At 48.4% G+C, this 16,118-nt stretch overlaps 1 protein-coding gene across 15 annotated transcripts in view; it reads right to left on the bottom strand.

The window, feature by feature from the left end:
* Positions 1-4,555: 4,555 nt before the first annotated feature.
* KANSL3 (KAT8 regulatory NSL complex subunit 3) overlaps positions 4,556-16,118 on the bottom strand; it is a 41,895-nt gene continuing 30,332 nt past the window's right edge. For 10 of the 15 annotated variants that reach the window (XM_081833439.1, XM_081833441.1, XM_081833440.1 and 7 more), the window contains 7 exons: positions 15,711-15,902; positions 15,043-15,127; positions 14,277-14,404; positions 13,287-13,396; positions 12,648-12,870; positions 11,979-12,112; positions 7,108-7,385 (listed from right to left, as the gene is read on the bottom strand). In XM_081833439.1, coding sequence (XP_081689565.1) covers positions 7,191-7,385; positions 11,979-12,112; positions 12,648-12,870; positions 13,287-13,396; positions 14,277-14,404; positions 15,043-15,127; positions 15,711-15,902 — 1,067 coding nt within the window. In that variant the 3' untranslated portion in view covers positions 7,108-7,190. The other 5 variants (XM_081833445.1, XM_081833446.1, XM_081833453.1 and 2 more) reach the window with 4 other exon arrangements.

Genomic DNA, 16,118 nt, shown 5'->3' with positions numbered 1-16,118 from the left:
GTGAATTGTGCAAGACTGTTGAATCTCAGATCTGTACCTCTGAAACAAATAATGCAATATATGTTAAGAAAAAAAAAAAAGAAGAAGAAGAAGAAGGTAGCAGGAGGGGAAGAATGAAGCGGGGGAAATCGGAGGGGTAGACGAACCATGAGAGACGATGGACTCTGAAAAACAAACTGAGGGTTCTAGAGGGGAGGGGAGTGGGAGGATGGGTTAGCCTGGTGGTGGGTATTGAGGAGGGCACGTTCTGCATGGAGCACTGGGTGTTATGCACAAACAATGAATCATGGAACACTTCATCTAAAACTAATGATGTAATGTATGGGGATTAACATAAGAATAAAAAATAAAAATAAAAAAAAAAGAAAATGCAAGTTTGCCTCAGCTGTTCTAAGGAAAACCCAATAAATGTCTTCGGGCCCATCTGGCCCGGGGTCAATAGGGTTCAAAGTGAGTGCCCCAGGAGGAAGGGAAACACTGGGGACAGAGTGAGGAAGCCACCCAGGGCACCATCCTTCCACATTGCTCCTGGAGGACTGCAGTATCCTTCTAGGCAGAATGCTTCTCCGGGTCATAGGAAGGGCAGCTCGTCTGGATCCCTGGGAGACCCCTGCTCCTCTCTGGCCTTCAGCTCCCCTTCTGCAGTCCTTGAGTTCTTGCCCAGCGCACCAAGGACTCAGTGCTGCCCTCCATCCAGGTCAGGCTCCTGGCTCAGCTCGGGCTTCCTCCCACGGCTTTCCTCAGCCCCAAGTACCCTTCCCTGGCTTTGGAACCTGGGGTGACAGTTACCTAAGCAGGACAGGACTCCAGCTAAGGGCAGGAGCCTCAGAGTCACAGGGCTGGTTCATAGCCCTCTTCCAGGACCAAAGCCATGTTGCCCACCTCTATTCCTTTGCTCTGCTCAGTATGCCTGTGGTCAGTGTCAAGCCATCTGGGTTAACCCATCTGTTGTCCCCCAGGCACAAGGTGTATACCTGGCATGAATTTGGGGGTTTTTTTGGAGGGGAGGGCGGGGGGCAGAGGGGTAGTGGTTAGCCCTTCTATCCACAGGGGAAGTCACTGACTAGTAACGGCTTTTAGGACAAATTCCTAAAATACTCGTGCAGACCCAATCCGCATTTTCTACTCCAATCTCCTAATTGTATCCTGGAAAACAAGAAATTTTCTAATCTGGGCTGGGGGAGGGTGAGGCAGAGCCTTCAAGGCTTTTCAAAGGGCTACTTAGAGGCCAGTAAGGTCCCGAACATGCACCACCTGAACCCCATGTGCCCCCAACCCTGGCCACCTCAGAAGAATGAGCACATATGCCCTCCCCACTGGCGGGACAGAAGAGGATGGAACTGGTTCTCCACTTACCATCTCAGCCACAGGCCTCCAGACCTCAGGTACAGGGTCTGATGAGGGCACCAAGTCCTATCTCCCCAATTCCCTTTGGAGTTTTAATCCAAGCCCAACCCTCTCATATCACAGACAGGGACACTCTCCCTCTGGTACAAGTCCTCAGGAATGGAGGCCAAAGCCTAGGAGTCACCCGTGCCCCGGGAGGGAGGCACCCAGGAGCAATGCGGATGTTGGGGTGGGAGATGGAGAACATGTCAGGTGGAGGGAGGTGCCCTGGGGGACAACAGGTTGGATGGATACCATCTCCCTGGTATGTCTCCAGCCTGCTTTCCTTTTCTGAAAACTCCCCAGCTGCTCTCAAAGCAAGGGTGTGCTGCCTGGGCCCTGCAAGGGGCTTCCTCATGCCTCTCTGCCCTCCATGGCCCCTTGCTCCATACCTCCCTTCTTGTTGCCAACTCTTTGACCCTGGTAGAGCCACTCCTAGGGACTCCCCACTTCTCCACTCTCTGCCACGGGGAGGAGCGGGCCAAGTCTGGGCCAGCCCAACCTCAGCCTGAGATTTGGAACTGCCAAGTCAGACTGGAGGCTGGGGACTGAGCACGTTCTCATGGAGCCTCACCCCCAGGGCACAAACATGCACTGTGTGCTGAACGCCAGGCACCTTCCATCTGGTACCATCTCTTCCCGCGTTTGTGGGCCAGGGTGGCTCTATGGGCAAGTGGGGCTCCGTGTACCACTTCCTCCGTCTTCTCTTCACTGGCCCCTTCTCATCTACTGCACCATCATGTCCACCCACCCTCTCAGCCGCTGGGCTCACTTGCCCGGCCCCCATTCCCCCAAATGGTTCCCATAGCTTCTTTGCAGTGCTGTCTTTCCCCTTGAGGAGCCCTAGAGTAGACACCAGTCACAGTTTGGGCCCACTCCTGACCTGCCCGGGATCCTCCTTGCCCCCTCCCTGACAAGCTGGGCCATCCCGCCCTTCACAAAGCCCTCTCTACAGGGAGTCTGGATGTCTCTCCTCATGGGAGAGAAGCAGGGACTCAGGCTGCCTCCACACTCCCGCTGCATGGAAGGCCTTCCTGGTCCTAACGTTGATCCCGACATAGTTCTCCATCTGTGAAATGGGAACAGTGATTCTGGCTCTCACCCAGCTCCAGGGCTTGGAGATGGGAACAACTGAGATGCCAGAGTACTGAGTGAGGAAGGTAGTTTTTACATGGTGAGGGAGGGGGAGATGGAATGAAAAGGGATGGAAGAGGAGAGGAAGGCAAACTGTGATGAAGTGTAGGGTTTCCTACAGGTGGGGTCGGCGGCAGCACCCATGGTGGTATGCGGTGAGCTGGAGGCAGGATGAGTAAAGACCCCATCTCCTACATTTGGGTTCCAAACATCATTTTGGTCCCCTGGGTGAGCGGCACCATTTCGTGTGAGTTTGGAGCAGGCTTTCTCTTCTTTCTCCTAATATCCCCTGAGACAGCAAATGGCATCCATGAGTTTACTCTGGGGACTTCTGTGCAGGGGGAGAGCAGGAAAGGCTGGGCTGACGGCCCACAGCCACTCATCATCCAGCATTTACTGGGCTCCCACCAGGGGCCACACACGAAGCTACAGAGGCCAATGATCGGACTCTGACCTTGACCCCTCCAGGCCAAGCCTGGGAGAGGCTTGATCTACAAGTGGACCAAATGCAACCCAAGCCAGTGTAATCCCAGGTTTTGGACGTAGCAATGCATAGCTGGGGGCACAGAAGAGCTAACTGCCTAGTGTCAGCGAAGTGATGCATGCAAGCTCAATCCGGGAGGATAAGGAAAAGTAGCAAAGGGAACAGCATCTCTGGGACAGGGCACAGCACTGTGAGAAGAGCTGGCATGTAGGGAAGGCTGAGGTCACTGAAGCAAGAGAGGAGGTGGCCTAGGCACAAGGTTAGGAACAGGCAGGAAGGCAGGCTGAGCCAACTAGGCTCACCACATTTAGAATGTGACCCAAAAGACAGGGACTGGCCATCCACCGAGGGCTCCACAGCTGCAAAGTCCTGTGGCGGCAGGATCAAAACCAGCCCCTAGCAGGTGCACGGCAGTTGAGGTCACAAGGCAAGTAGCAGAATCTGTCAGGCTCCCTGTTAAGAATGTCTATTGAAAAAGTATGATGCCAGACACCTGGGTGGCTCAGTTGGTTAAGTGTCTGCTTTTCGCTCAGGAGTCCTGAATCGGGCTCCTGCTCGGCAGGGAGTCGGCTTCTCTCTCTCCCTCTGCCCTTCCCCCCGTGCTCATTCTAATAAATAAAAAAAGAAAAAGAATATGAGGCCTTTAGAACTAATGGTGGTGGTGAATGGTTTCTGCTTCTTGCATCCATTGATCCTGACAAAAACATGCTTGAGAGAGATAAAAAGGTAATGAAAATGTTTCTGCAGTGTGTTTTGCTATGACATCCCTATATTCCTGAAATTTATGACCACTATCATTTGAACAATCTAAACTTCGTCTCTCACCTCATCTGACTCCCCCCAAGTCAGTGAAACCAGAGTTGGAAGGGAAAGAATGCACCCGGTCTCTCCAAAGGATGGTATCAAGATGAGCTCACACGCACTAGGATACTCCCAAGTAGTCTACCAGAACTATGACTTCCACCCATAAAGGGTCCCAATGCTAAATGGAGGGACCTGGAATTCAAGGGAAGGAAGGTCCTCGTGGATACAAGTTCACAAATAATCTGGACGTTGGAATCCCTTCATCTCCAAGTCTTTATTTATCGGAGCAGGTAGAAAAAGTACAGGATGTGCAAGGGATTTCAACCTCTCAGGACCAAGGGCAAGAGACCCCGCTACTGACACAGGCCCAGCCACGAGCCCCACCAGGGCGGCAGCAATCACTTCAGGCTCGCTGGGAAGTGAACGGGGAAGGGTCTCATGAAGGCTTTCATCTCACCTCCTGGGCTAATGTCCACTCCCGTGTCCCATCTCAGAACCCCAGCACAATGCAGAGAACGGACAGTGGCAGCAGACTGCCTGGTTCTAGTCCTACCTCTGCCACTTCCCTGTTTGACTTCTCAGTGCCTCCGTTTCCTTGCCTGTAAAGAGGGAATTACAGTATCCACCTCACGGCACCAGCATCAGCAAGACGATCACTGGCATTACAACAGTATCTTGGCTTTTATTTCCTGTGCCACTTCACCGAGTGGCTATCAGAATAAACAAGAGAAGTCAGTTTAAAACAAGTTGAAGAAATCCAAAGTTGTATTTATTTTTTTAATTGTTTTTACAGCTAACGTAAGAACAGAACCGTGACAGTGGCTCGGCTTTATAACCCACCCAGCCCAAGACTGTTCTGGTTGTGGGGCCAAGGACAGGTAGATCTTCCTCTGTCAGTGACCTCTTAAAAGCACAAGGACATCTTCCATAGGGCATCAACATGCACCCGTCATGTTGAATGTCAAGAATTTAGCTAAAGCCTTCTTGATCCTTCTACATTCTCAGCTGGTAGTATTGCCTTCTGAGGTTATGGACTCCAGGTCTGATACGTGATAGGTAGAGGAAAGCTTCCTTTCGCATTTCGAGAAGAGCGGGCGCAGAAGTGTGGAGTTGAAGAACATGACTCTATGGACTTCAACCACCTCCCCCTTTAGCCTGTCCCTCCAAGGTGAGAAAGAGTCCGTGTTCTCACAACTCCCCTTTTCAGGTTTGGCTTTCTTCAAGGTGTACAACCCAAGCCTCAGAAAGTTATCCATAGGAAGCATACTAGGGTTTGCACAAACACAGGACAATGCATTAGTTTTTCCTTTGGCCCCAGCATACACTGGGCCAGCATCTTTCAGGAGCAACCACTCCAGCACTGTCTAAGCTGTACTCCTAAGTCATGAGTGGGTTGTTCAGGACCCCCTGCCTGTCCTCAATGATTCCTAAAAGCTTCATATAGTCTCACACAGTCTTACTGTCCTCGGGTCTACTGGTGTATAATCCTACCTGTAAAGTTACCAAACCCCTGACCTAGGGATGCCTCTTTCAGATTTCGTATCTTCCTCAAACTTACTAAATCAATTTCCAAAAGCAGTTACCTACCAGCTAATTTGAGAACAAAGCCTAATTTTGTGCACATCACTGCTGAGACCAGCTCTGCAGGAGGTCAGGGAGGGAGGGCCTGGTGTTCAAGATACTCTCTCTTACATATCACACACGCCCCCCTCTCTGCCCACAACACCCCCTTCTGCCTTGTTTCAGACTCCTACACACTAGGTACTCCCTGTCAGACTGGCAGGTGAGGCTCCTGGACTAAAGACAGGTAGCCTGGTTTGGATATATGCTGCACCATGGGTCAAGACCCTGGACCACGGCCACAGCATGCTGTACACCCTCCTGCCTACAGATACTGAACAGAGTCAGCATCACCTCTGGGTTGCTCTATTTATTGTCACCTTGGCAGGAAACATTCTAGAGTATGGAAGGGCAGGGACATGATCTGGAGGGCAGGTATGACGTCAAATCTAAAACTACCTTGGCACACAAGTATTGTGAGAACGTAAGGGCAGGCTCAGAGCTCCATCTTCAGTGATCACTTCTCCAGAGCTCAGGCTGGTACCAAGAGCCCGCACAGTAAGAGTCAATGCCAATAACCTTCCCAATTCCAAGCAAGAAGACAAGAAGTTGCATGGAATAGAAATAGAAACACTAAAACATGGCCTTCATCATCTTGATGCCTAAGCGTCCTGGGACGGCCAAGATGTTAACTTAGCTGGTTATCCCTGTTTCACCTCCACACACTGGAGATGGACATTTCAGGGGTTGGGCTTTCTCCCCTGTGACTTGGCAAATTCTTCTCACCTCATGTTGAATCAACAGTTCCTTAGGTAATAGGTGCAAAGCTTCATGCCCCAATCATTTTCTCCACAGGACTTACTGGAACATCCTTCAAACCACTTCATTCGTTCCATTCCTCTTCTTCGGCCTTTCTGGATTTTCTGGATACAGGAACTGCCCGAAGCAGGATGAAAAAAAGAAAGGGGCCAGCTTTCACCTCCTGGCAACAGCTGCTTCCCGCCATTTACAGTGGCCAAAGGGAATGAAAGATGACAGCCCAGTCCTCTTTACCCTATCATGGGTTTGAACTTAGGAGTTCCCAGGTCTCAGCAGGCTACCCATTATCTGATGTGGTTCTTAAGAGGGAGGAGTTGTATGGGACACGCTGTCCCATGGCTGCTCAGTGAAAGCAACAGTGATGTCCAAAACCAGCCCTCTGGCACTGCAAAACTGTCGATGGGCCAGGATGATCCCGGGGGCCTCAGCAAAAGGCTTTCAATCCTAACTCCCTAATAAGCCCCAGACCATATGGATGTCTCCTTCCCAACTTGGCATGGGGGTAGCACAGACTTCCAAAAGGAACTCCTTTATTAAATGCAGTGAGCAGTCCAACACAGCTACTTGGGTCAAGTCACAGTTAATGCTGGAGAAGAAATGCCTCCAATCCATGTACAGCCAGATCTGCTGAGGAACCTGGCGATTCCAGGAACCAGACCCATAGATGCCAGAGGACAACGTTCCGCTTGCTGGCATACCATATCACCTAGTCTAATGGTTTCACGAGACCCAGAAGCCCATTCTGAAAACAGGTGGCAGGGAGGCAAAAATGGTGATCTTAAGAGGTCTTCAGACAAGTGGACAGCTCAGCAGGACAGCACGTGTGCCCAGGGCTCACTGCATGGCAGCCATCACCAACCCGGTGAAGAAGATACATCACTCGGCATCTTCAGGGTGCTGGAGGCAGGCGCTATGGCAGGACAGGGAGTGAGCAAGAGTTAAAACTTTGCCAGGTTAACATACCCAACCCTCTGACCCCATCACCCCAACTCCTGAGACTTTATTACAAAGAAGTAATTCTCGATAGGGGAAAAAGCTGGATGTACAAGGGCATGTGTTCTAGCAGCCAAATGGTTACCAGAATGTGGACTCTGCAGAGACCCACCTCTACCACTTTATAGGGCAAGTGATGAATGCTCTCTGAGCCTCCTTTTCCCCATCTGTAAAACACACTGACAGCCCCTACTCTCCAGAGATGCTGTGAGATTAAATGAGACAATCTGCATTAAGTACCTCGAGTATAAGGAGTTCAACTACAAAGGTTAGCTCTTATTATTATGCATAACAGCAGGAAGAGAATGCAGGGAAAAGGAAAGCCTAAATTGTTAAGGGTGAGAGAGTTGAAGTTTTCCATGACTGTTCTGACAATATAGGTTTTTAGGTCTTACTCATTTTTCAGTTATGGAGGATGGATGCCACAAACCGTTGAGCCTTGCAGCTTAGGAAGAAAAAAGCAAGGTAGAAAGAGTTGGCCTTTTTTCACCAGGGGTTTCCCTACTTTTCTAGATTTCACCTTTGGAAAACTCCTAAGAGGTCTCTGAGAATGCAGAAAATAGGGGAAGGTGGAAGGCACAGGAGAGCGGATACGAAGAAGGGTTTGACAGTCAAAACTTAAAAGGATCTGCCTACATTTGCTCACCCTGCCCAAAAGCAAGGCTGTGCACAGAGGATTACTCTGTCCTGATTAGGAATACAACTGAGTGAGTGAGTCAGCTCTCCCAGGGGCCCCTGTGAGGGTTGCAGGGATGCCCCCTGGCTGGGCAGACGACTGGGCAGACCACAGTGTGGGTCAGAGAGGAGGCAACGAGTCTGTGACAACAGGCAACGAGTCCATTGATGCAGGACACAACACAGTCTCTATCTCTCCTCTTCCTCTGACAGCTTTTCAGCTGTAAAGAGTACGTAAGAGTCCAGTTCCGTAAAAGAAACACACAGTAAATATTCATCAGTGCCAGAAACAGAACAGATAATTAAGTACTTGCATAGACCTTAGAGAAGTCTAGTCAGTGTTTACAATCTTTTTCTTTTTCATTCTATCCATAAATATCATGAGTAGGTAACCCAAAACTAAAAAAGGATTATTTTTTCCAATGTAAACACCATTATCACACATTAAAAAGTTAACAATTCCTTAATATCGGCAATTACCCTGTGTTTATATTTCCAACTGTCTCATAAACATCATAAATGGGTGGTTTGTTTCTCAACATTTAAAAATTCAACTTCCCAAAGTGACTGCCTGGCTCAGTTGGTAGAGCATGCAACTCTTGATCTCGGGATTGTAAATTCGAGCCCCACATTGGGTGTAGAGATTACTTAAAAATAAAATCTTAATAAAAATAAAAGTTCAGCTTCCCAAAGTCTTGAGGAGATTCTGAGACAGCCCCTAATCAATCCTACCACAATAATCACTAACTTAGGCCAACCTCCTCACTAGACCAGGTAAGAAAACCAAAACCGGGGCGCCTAGGTGGCTCAGTCGGTTAAGTGTCTGCCTTCAGCTCAGGTCATGGTCCCAGGGTCCTGGGACAGAGCCCCACATCGGGATCCCTGCTCCACGGGAAGCCTGCTTCTCCCTCTCCCACTCCCTCTGCTTGTGTTCCCTCTCTCACTGTGTCGCTCTCTGTCAAATAAATAAATCTTAAAAAAAAAAAGAGAAAACCAAAACCAAGACAGGTTGGGTGATTTTTCCCAGGATCACACAGCTGGCTGAAGACAGAATGCCAGACCCATAGCCCACTGATATCATACTGTCTGGCAGTGTGAACACTGAGGTAACCATTAGAAGCTTTTGAGTCAGCAAATCTTAATCTAATAATGCATCCTTTCTCTGTAATAAGAGAATCACCACTAGAACCCTCCTAGTAATTATACACTCATTTTACTGAGATAAAAACTAAGCTCTTAAGTTAATACCATCAGGTCACAAGTCAGATCTTGATCTTCATTTTGTGCTTCAATTTAGCCATGTAAAACGATTCTCAATGAGCTCCATCTAGCCTCTTCTTAACGTGAACTAGTTCCCCCAGGCTGCAGCAGGCTGAGGGGGAAGGTATCATCACATGATAGGGATATGCGTTCTAGCTGGGCATCAATATAGTATCAGCAAAGGTTAAGACTGCCTGAAAATAGGCCCAAATGGCTTTATAGATAATTTGCATCAAACTATCAAGGAACTCGTAATTTCTGTGCTGTGTGTTTTAGAATATGCGATGCATGTTTTAGAATATGAGAAAAAAAATGCTTCCATCTCATTCTGTAAGGATACAATTAATGTCTTTATACAACTGGACAAGGAAAGCACACACACATAAAAGCAGGGGTGGATGGGAAGAAAACTATATGCCAATCTCACTAATAGAGGCCAAGATCCTAAGTAAAATAAAAGCAAATCAAGAAACACTTGGCCTCTTTTTTGTTTTGTTCTCTTTTGATAGGGTCTTTCCTATGGGTGCACAATTCAAATAAACTGGGGCATATGAAAAAAGAGAGAGAACAGGACATATTGAACAAGCTACAGAATCTGGAATTTAGACGATCTGACATTAGGAAAATAAAGTAATTGATCATTTAACTGATTCAGAAGAAAAGTTTATGCTCACTCATCTGATTCCAAAAGAGCAATGAACAAAATTCAACACCTTATTTATCAGGAAAAATGAAAAGAATAACGATGATTGTAGCAAACTAGAAACATACCTGACACTTGCCTAACTGGAGGATTTACATTATCAAACAATTACATAAAACTAATATGAGAACAGATGGGTCATGGGGACAAAAAAGGCCCAAGTGTGTGCAGCCATTGAGAATATGAACCTTAGAGCTATGAAGGGAAAGATTTGAAGATTTTGTTATATATAAATTTTTAATGTATGAAACAAATGTCCTTAATACTTCAATAGAAAGAAAAAAAAGAAGAAGAAAAGCAGGTGACTGGAGTAAAGGATACACAACTTGTATAATAAAAGATTAACATCTGAATGTATAAAGCTGCTATAAATTAAAGTAGAGACAGAATATGATGAGCCATTCATAAATGACATACAATCTTGTAAGTAATCAGGAAAATACACATTTACACAATTCCATTGAGATGCCTGGGTGGCTCAGTCAGCGTATGCCTTCGGCACAGGTCATGATCCCAGGGTCCTGGGATTGAGCCCTGTGTTGGGCTCCCCGATCAGCGGGGAGCCTGCTTCTCTCCTTCTGCCTACCGCTCCCCCTGCTGGTGCTTGCTCTCTCTCTCTGACAAATAAATAAAATCTTAAAAAAAAATAAACAATTTCATTTTTCACTCATCAAATTAATAAAATTTAAAACACTGATTTCCATAGCTGACAAAGACATGTGAAAACAGGGTATTATCACTGCTATGGCTTGAACTGTAAGCTGCCAGAGGCTCTGAAGGGCAATTAGCCAGCAGTCAGACAGATATCAGACACATGTGCCCTCCACTTACTGGTCTCTGGACTGCAGAAATCGCCCAGAGGCACACAAAACTCAGGAACAAGGGTGTTCACTGAAACACTACTTTCTGTATCAAAAAGAAAACAGCCCAACTCTCTAACAGAAGATGGTGAAATATCCTTTCATACATCCACCCAGCAAAACACGAGGCAGCTACTGACAAGAAGATAAGTCTCTATGTAACCCATGGGGAAACATGTCACAACATCCGTTGTAAACAAAGGCTAATTACAAAAAGTCCACATTCTTTGATTCCATTTTTGTCAAAAAAAAAAAGTAAAATAAAATAATGTACTTTGTACAGGAAGAAAGATCTAGAAGAATGCATATTGAGCTATTAATAGTGGATATCATCTCTGGGAGTAGTACCACGGGAAATTTTCACTTTCTAAATTACAATATTTCTGTAGTGTTTGAATTATTTAAGCACAATCACTCTTCTAGTTGAAAAAAATAAGGAAAAAAAATAAAAGAAAGAAAAATACCTCCACTTTTCTAAAAAAAGGCAGGGAGGGCTAACTATGATCCCAATGAATGCCAGGTAACAATCTCTGCAGTACTTTCCTCTAAAGAGGAGGAGGCAGAAGATGGTCTGGAACAGTTGGGAGCCCGCCCCCCAGTTCCCACGCAGGACTGGGGTGGTGGGAGTGACGGGAACAGGGCCAGGCCTTCAGTCACAGCAGTCCCCACGAGGAAGGCCGTGGCTGCAACAGTGCACAGTGCAGGAAAGCACACGCCACACTGGACTCCCAACTATTTTTTTCTTTCACCTCTGAACTCTGAGTGGCTCTCAGACCAACATTTAAGATTAGAAACATTTTACGTGAAGAGCTCACAATGGAAATCAGATCGACTACAAGGAACTGCTGGTGGCTTCGTGGGTAAGAGCTACAGAAACCTAGTGTGTCCTAAAAAGATGGCACTGAATGCCAAGAGCTGGAATGGCACAATGCTGGAAAGCTGGTCAAAGAAAGGGTGTTAATCAACTTGCTGGCCTCTACCACAACCTCTGACTGATGGAGCCGAGAAGGGGAAGAGAAAACGAATGGAGAGAGAACGCCAACAAAACTTAAAACACCGAGGACGCTACACACGCAAACACAGTTACGCATTTAATCCTCCGGACAACCCAGGGAGTGCTAGGGAAGAGGAAACTCAAAGAGGTCCATGACTTGCTCAAAGTTACAAAGCCCCAGGTCTGGATTTGAATGCGGTCTGCCTGAAGTCCAGGGCACTGGCAGCTCCTGCAATCAGCCAGTGGGCCGGCCCCAAACTGCCCAATATCGGAGCCTATGTCCTCAGTTTTCCCAGGTGGACTCACCTGTGAGCTGGACGGCAGAGCCTGGGAGCTGGACTCCTCTGACGGGGCTGCTCCCGAGCCCATGGGGCTCAGTGTAGTGATTCGGCTCGGTTGGCCACGCAGTGTCAGAGTAATGGTAGTAGGGACCTTCAAGCCTGACAGAGAGAGGGGGAAGGAGGGTTGTTTGTCACAGCCTCCACCTTCTCCTCCCGGAGAGTTTCTTCACATCACACACCACCCCCTCGGCCGCCCACCTCAGTATCCTCCCCAGCTGTGTCAGCTCCACCCTATCAGTCATTCTAAAAGAAACAGGAAACAGCTGTGTTCTTCCGACCTCTCTGGGGGATGGACCCACACAGCTGAATCCTTGAGGGTCAATACCAGGACCCTGGGCGCCTGGGTGGCTCAGATGGTTGAGCATCTGCCTTCGGCTCAGGTCGTGATCCCAGGGTCCTGGGGTCGAGTCCCGCATCGGGCTCCCTGCTGGGTGGGGAGCCTGCTTCTCCCTCTGCCTCTGCCTCTCTCTCTCTCTGACTCTCATGAATAAATAAATAAAATATTAAAAAAAAAAAAAAATACCAGGACCCTGTTGAGTTGGGTTCAACAACAAGCCTTGCCCATGTGAGATGGGAAGGTCCTAGGGAAAGATCCCATATCCAAGAGTCCCCACAGCTGTCATGAGAGACTCACCTGATGCTTGGTTAGAGATCTGAGCCAGGCCAGGGAGGCTGCTTGCCAACTTAGCGAGGCCCCCATTGGTCAGCAGCTGGTGGATGGCTGTGGGCTTCCCACCAGGAGTGGCACCCAAGGAGGAGAGACTGGTGGCCACAGGAATGGTACGGACAATGGTGCTGGTGCCCGTGGTGATGGCACCCAGGCTCTGCATGGGGGTGGGCAACTTCACACTGGTAGCCTGTGGGACACACAAGCTCGGGTGATCAGAAGCTATTGCCCAACAGCAAGCAAAGTTCAAGTGTGAAGGGCCCAGAGCATTAAAGGCTACCATGTACTGCACACCTACTACATGCAAGGTACTCTTCCACGCATTTTCCATATACTATCTTATTTAATACTCAAAACAACCCTTTGAGAGAAATACTATCATTATCCTAATTTTACAGACAAGGAAACAAAGAGAGAGAGAGGTCAACAAACTTGTCCAAGGTCACACAGTAAGTCATGGAGCCTTAACCTTTGGTAGCTCCCAGGCGTGACGTCAGAAAGCTGTCTGTCTTGACCCAGACCCCAGACCCAGTTGCCCTGCCAAAACCAACTAAACTGAGGCCTCCTCCCCACAGCTGCCCAGCCCCGTGGACGGCAGATGTGCACCTGTGGGGCTGGCCCTGGGGAAGGATTTGCTGGGAGGCCAGAGGTCTTGCTGCTGATATCCTGCAAGCTGAAGCTGAGGCCTTGAAGGAGGCTGCTGGCTGGTGTGGCCCCTAGGAGAGGGCAGAACAGATGTCAGCACAGGCTCAGTTCCTTCTCCCAAGAGAAGCCACACCCATCCACCCTCAACAACCAGCTAAAATACCAATGCTCTTTCCCTGGGACATTCCCAGTGCTCTCGGGAAGATGCCAGGAAGGGCTCCCTGGGCACGCACACTGCATGCCCACACGAGGAAAGGTACTATGCTAGACACACTGCCTTGGATTTGCTCCGCATATCTCAACCTGCTCCAAACCACCTATCTTACTTTTTGGACAGTTTTAGGAAAACCAAAGAGAGCCTGAACCCCACCCACTTTTCAGAAATCTAAATTCCATCCTTTCCAGAGAAAAGGACAGCTTCTTAAGCCAAAAGAATTCCAAGTACCTGATTTACATTTCACTACACACAGTCGAGCAGCCACAAAGCAAAGAGGGAGGTCCTCCTGAAGGAGGACACCTGCAGAGCCTTGCCGGCTGGGCTCAGGCAACCAGCCTTCCCATGCAGGGTGGGGTGGCCAAAGTGAAGAAACAAGCAGAGGCAGAAAGGTGCCTCATTTTGTTAATGCTAGTACAGTACAATCTCCAGTTTTCTGCAATCAGATGTGTTCAAAAACACCACAATGAACACAATACACACATCTCCCACCAGCTATTTCTCCTCCTTACAGTACAAGAGATACTACCTGCAGACTGGGATATTTACTCACTGTAGATATTGAGACCAAGAACTCCCCCACCTCAAAGCTAATTCCAGCTTCACATCAAGCCTCTATGAAAGCCCGCAACTCAGAGGAGCACCCTCCAGATACAGCTGCTTTCCCAGGACCACCCTCCAGCAGCAGCCCAAAAGAGACTTTGCTGGGTGGCAGGGAATGCTGGGCTACCAGATACCTGGGAGGGAGCTGCCAGGAGAGGTGGCCACCAGACGGCTCTGGAGTGTGTGCAAGGCACTGGGTGTGGTGCTGCTGGACACTGAGGAGGCTGGGCTGGCTGAGACACCCCCTTCAGAAGCACTCGACCTGGAGACAAAGACAGGAGCTCTATTATCCAAAGGTCAGAGGGCAGCAGACCCTGGCAACACAGGGAGGGTCCGCAGTGGGGCCCAGCAATGCTTCCAGCAGTGGACACTAGAACCTAGAATTTCTTTGTCCTATGTTCTGAATCTGGCCTCTAGTCCTTCTCAAAGTCAGGCCTAAAGTAAAGACTTCAAACCTTGAAGCAAGAGCTACGAGATGCTTTGCAAACTTTAAGTAAAAAAGAACTCTGAGTTGACCGCCCCCCTCCCCAAAAAAGATCCCACTCAGAAAGAAGTCATATTCCCAAAACTGAAAGAATACTCTACCAGGTTTCCAAAGCGCTAAATGGACCAGAGAAAAGGTGAAGACAAAGAAAGGAACAGAACCAGAAAGGCCAAGAAATAGACTCACTTGGGGCGCCTGGGTGGCTCAGTTGGTTAAGCGACTGCCTTCGGCTCAGGTCATGATCCTGGAGTCCCTGGATCGAGTCCCGCATCGGGCTCCCTGCTCGGCAGGGAGCCTGCTTCTCCCTCTGACCCTCCCCCCTCTCATGTGCTCTCTCTCATTCTCTCTCTCTCTCAAATAAATAAATAAATAAAATCTTTAAAAAAAAAAAAAAAAAAAGAAAGAAATAGACTCACTTGGTAGTGGTGAGAAGCCCTGTGAGCTCCTTGGCCCCTGCTGAAGCCTGCCCCAGTGTCATGGTGATGGGCTTCCCTCCCGCAGCTGCAAAACAGAAAACCCCAAGGCCACCGGTCAGTCCTGCCTGGCCCCTACTTTTCAGGGTTTCACAGCCCAGGCTAAATGCAAAATATTATGGACAAAGACTGGAAGAAGAAGAAAAACAAAGAGTACGTAGAGTAGAGAGTTATTTTTTTCTTCTATTTTTTAAACTTCCTGAAATATTTTATCATTTTTTTAATTTTATTTTTAAGTAATCTTTATATCCAACGTGGGGCTAATAACACTCACAACCCTGAGATCAAGAGTCATGCTCTACTAACTGAGCCAGCCAGGCATCCCTGGAATATTTTCTTATCTTTAATTGAAACTGATAAAGAACAAAATATAATGATGCTTTGAGTGACCCCACAGCTCCCTCTGATCCTCGTTCTGCTTCCCTGATCCTAGTTCAGATCAGGTCACTGCCCACTTTTGCCCCATGTGCTACCGTGTGTGTCCTCCTTGCTCCAGGCACACCTTGCATTAAAGTAGAGGCTGAGCTGTATAGCAAGTAGTCACCAAGAGAGCAATGTTATGTGGTCTGAGAGAGCTCAGTTTTTACTTAAATAGGCCAAGAAAAACTCACCTTCTGGAGCTCCTCCTTGGGAAGGAGGACAAGGCCCTCCAGCTGGGTCCCCTTGGGAGATAAGGGAGACCTTAATCTTCGGTCGCTTGGAGGTCTTACTGCCAGGAAGAGGACTGGAGGGATGGTGGCGCTTCAGCTGGACCCTAAGATCCTCTTTCTCTGCCTCCTCCGTTTGATCTGATGAAATGGGAACTAAGAGATGGAGCTGAAATAAGGTCTTCCATAATCCAAAAAAGCCCGAGAGACACTGACAGCAGCAGCACGGGCATGACTGTGTGTCACACACAAAGTCACACTTCAAAGGCAACTGCCAATGCTTCAGTCCCATCTCACTCAGGTCCCACCTGCGGCAGAAGGCCACCCTGCCCGCTCAGAGGATGGGTCCATCCCCAGCCCTTACCCTGTTCT

The sequence above is a fragment of the Leptonychotes weddellii genome, chromosome 10 (genome assembly GCF_054177405.1).
Source record: "Leptonychotes weddellii isolate Sample4059 chromosome 10, ASM5417740v2, whole genome shotgun sequence".
Lineage (NCBI taxonomy): Eukaryota > Metazoa > Chordata > Mammalia > Carnivora > Phocidae > Leptonychotes > Leptonychotes weddellii.
This window is presented reverse-complemented; position numbering and strand designations above follow the sequence as displayed.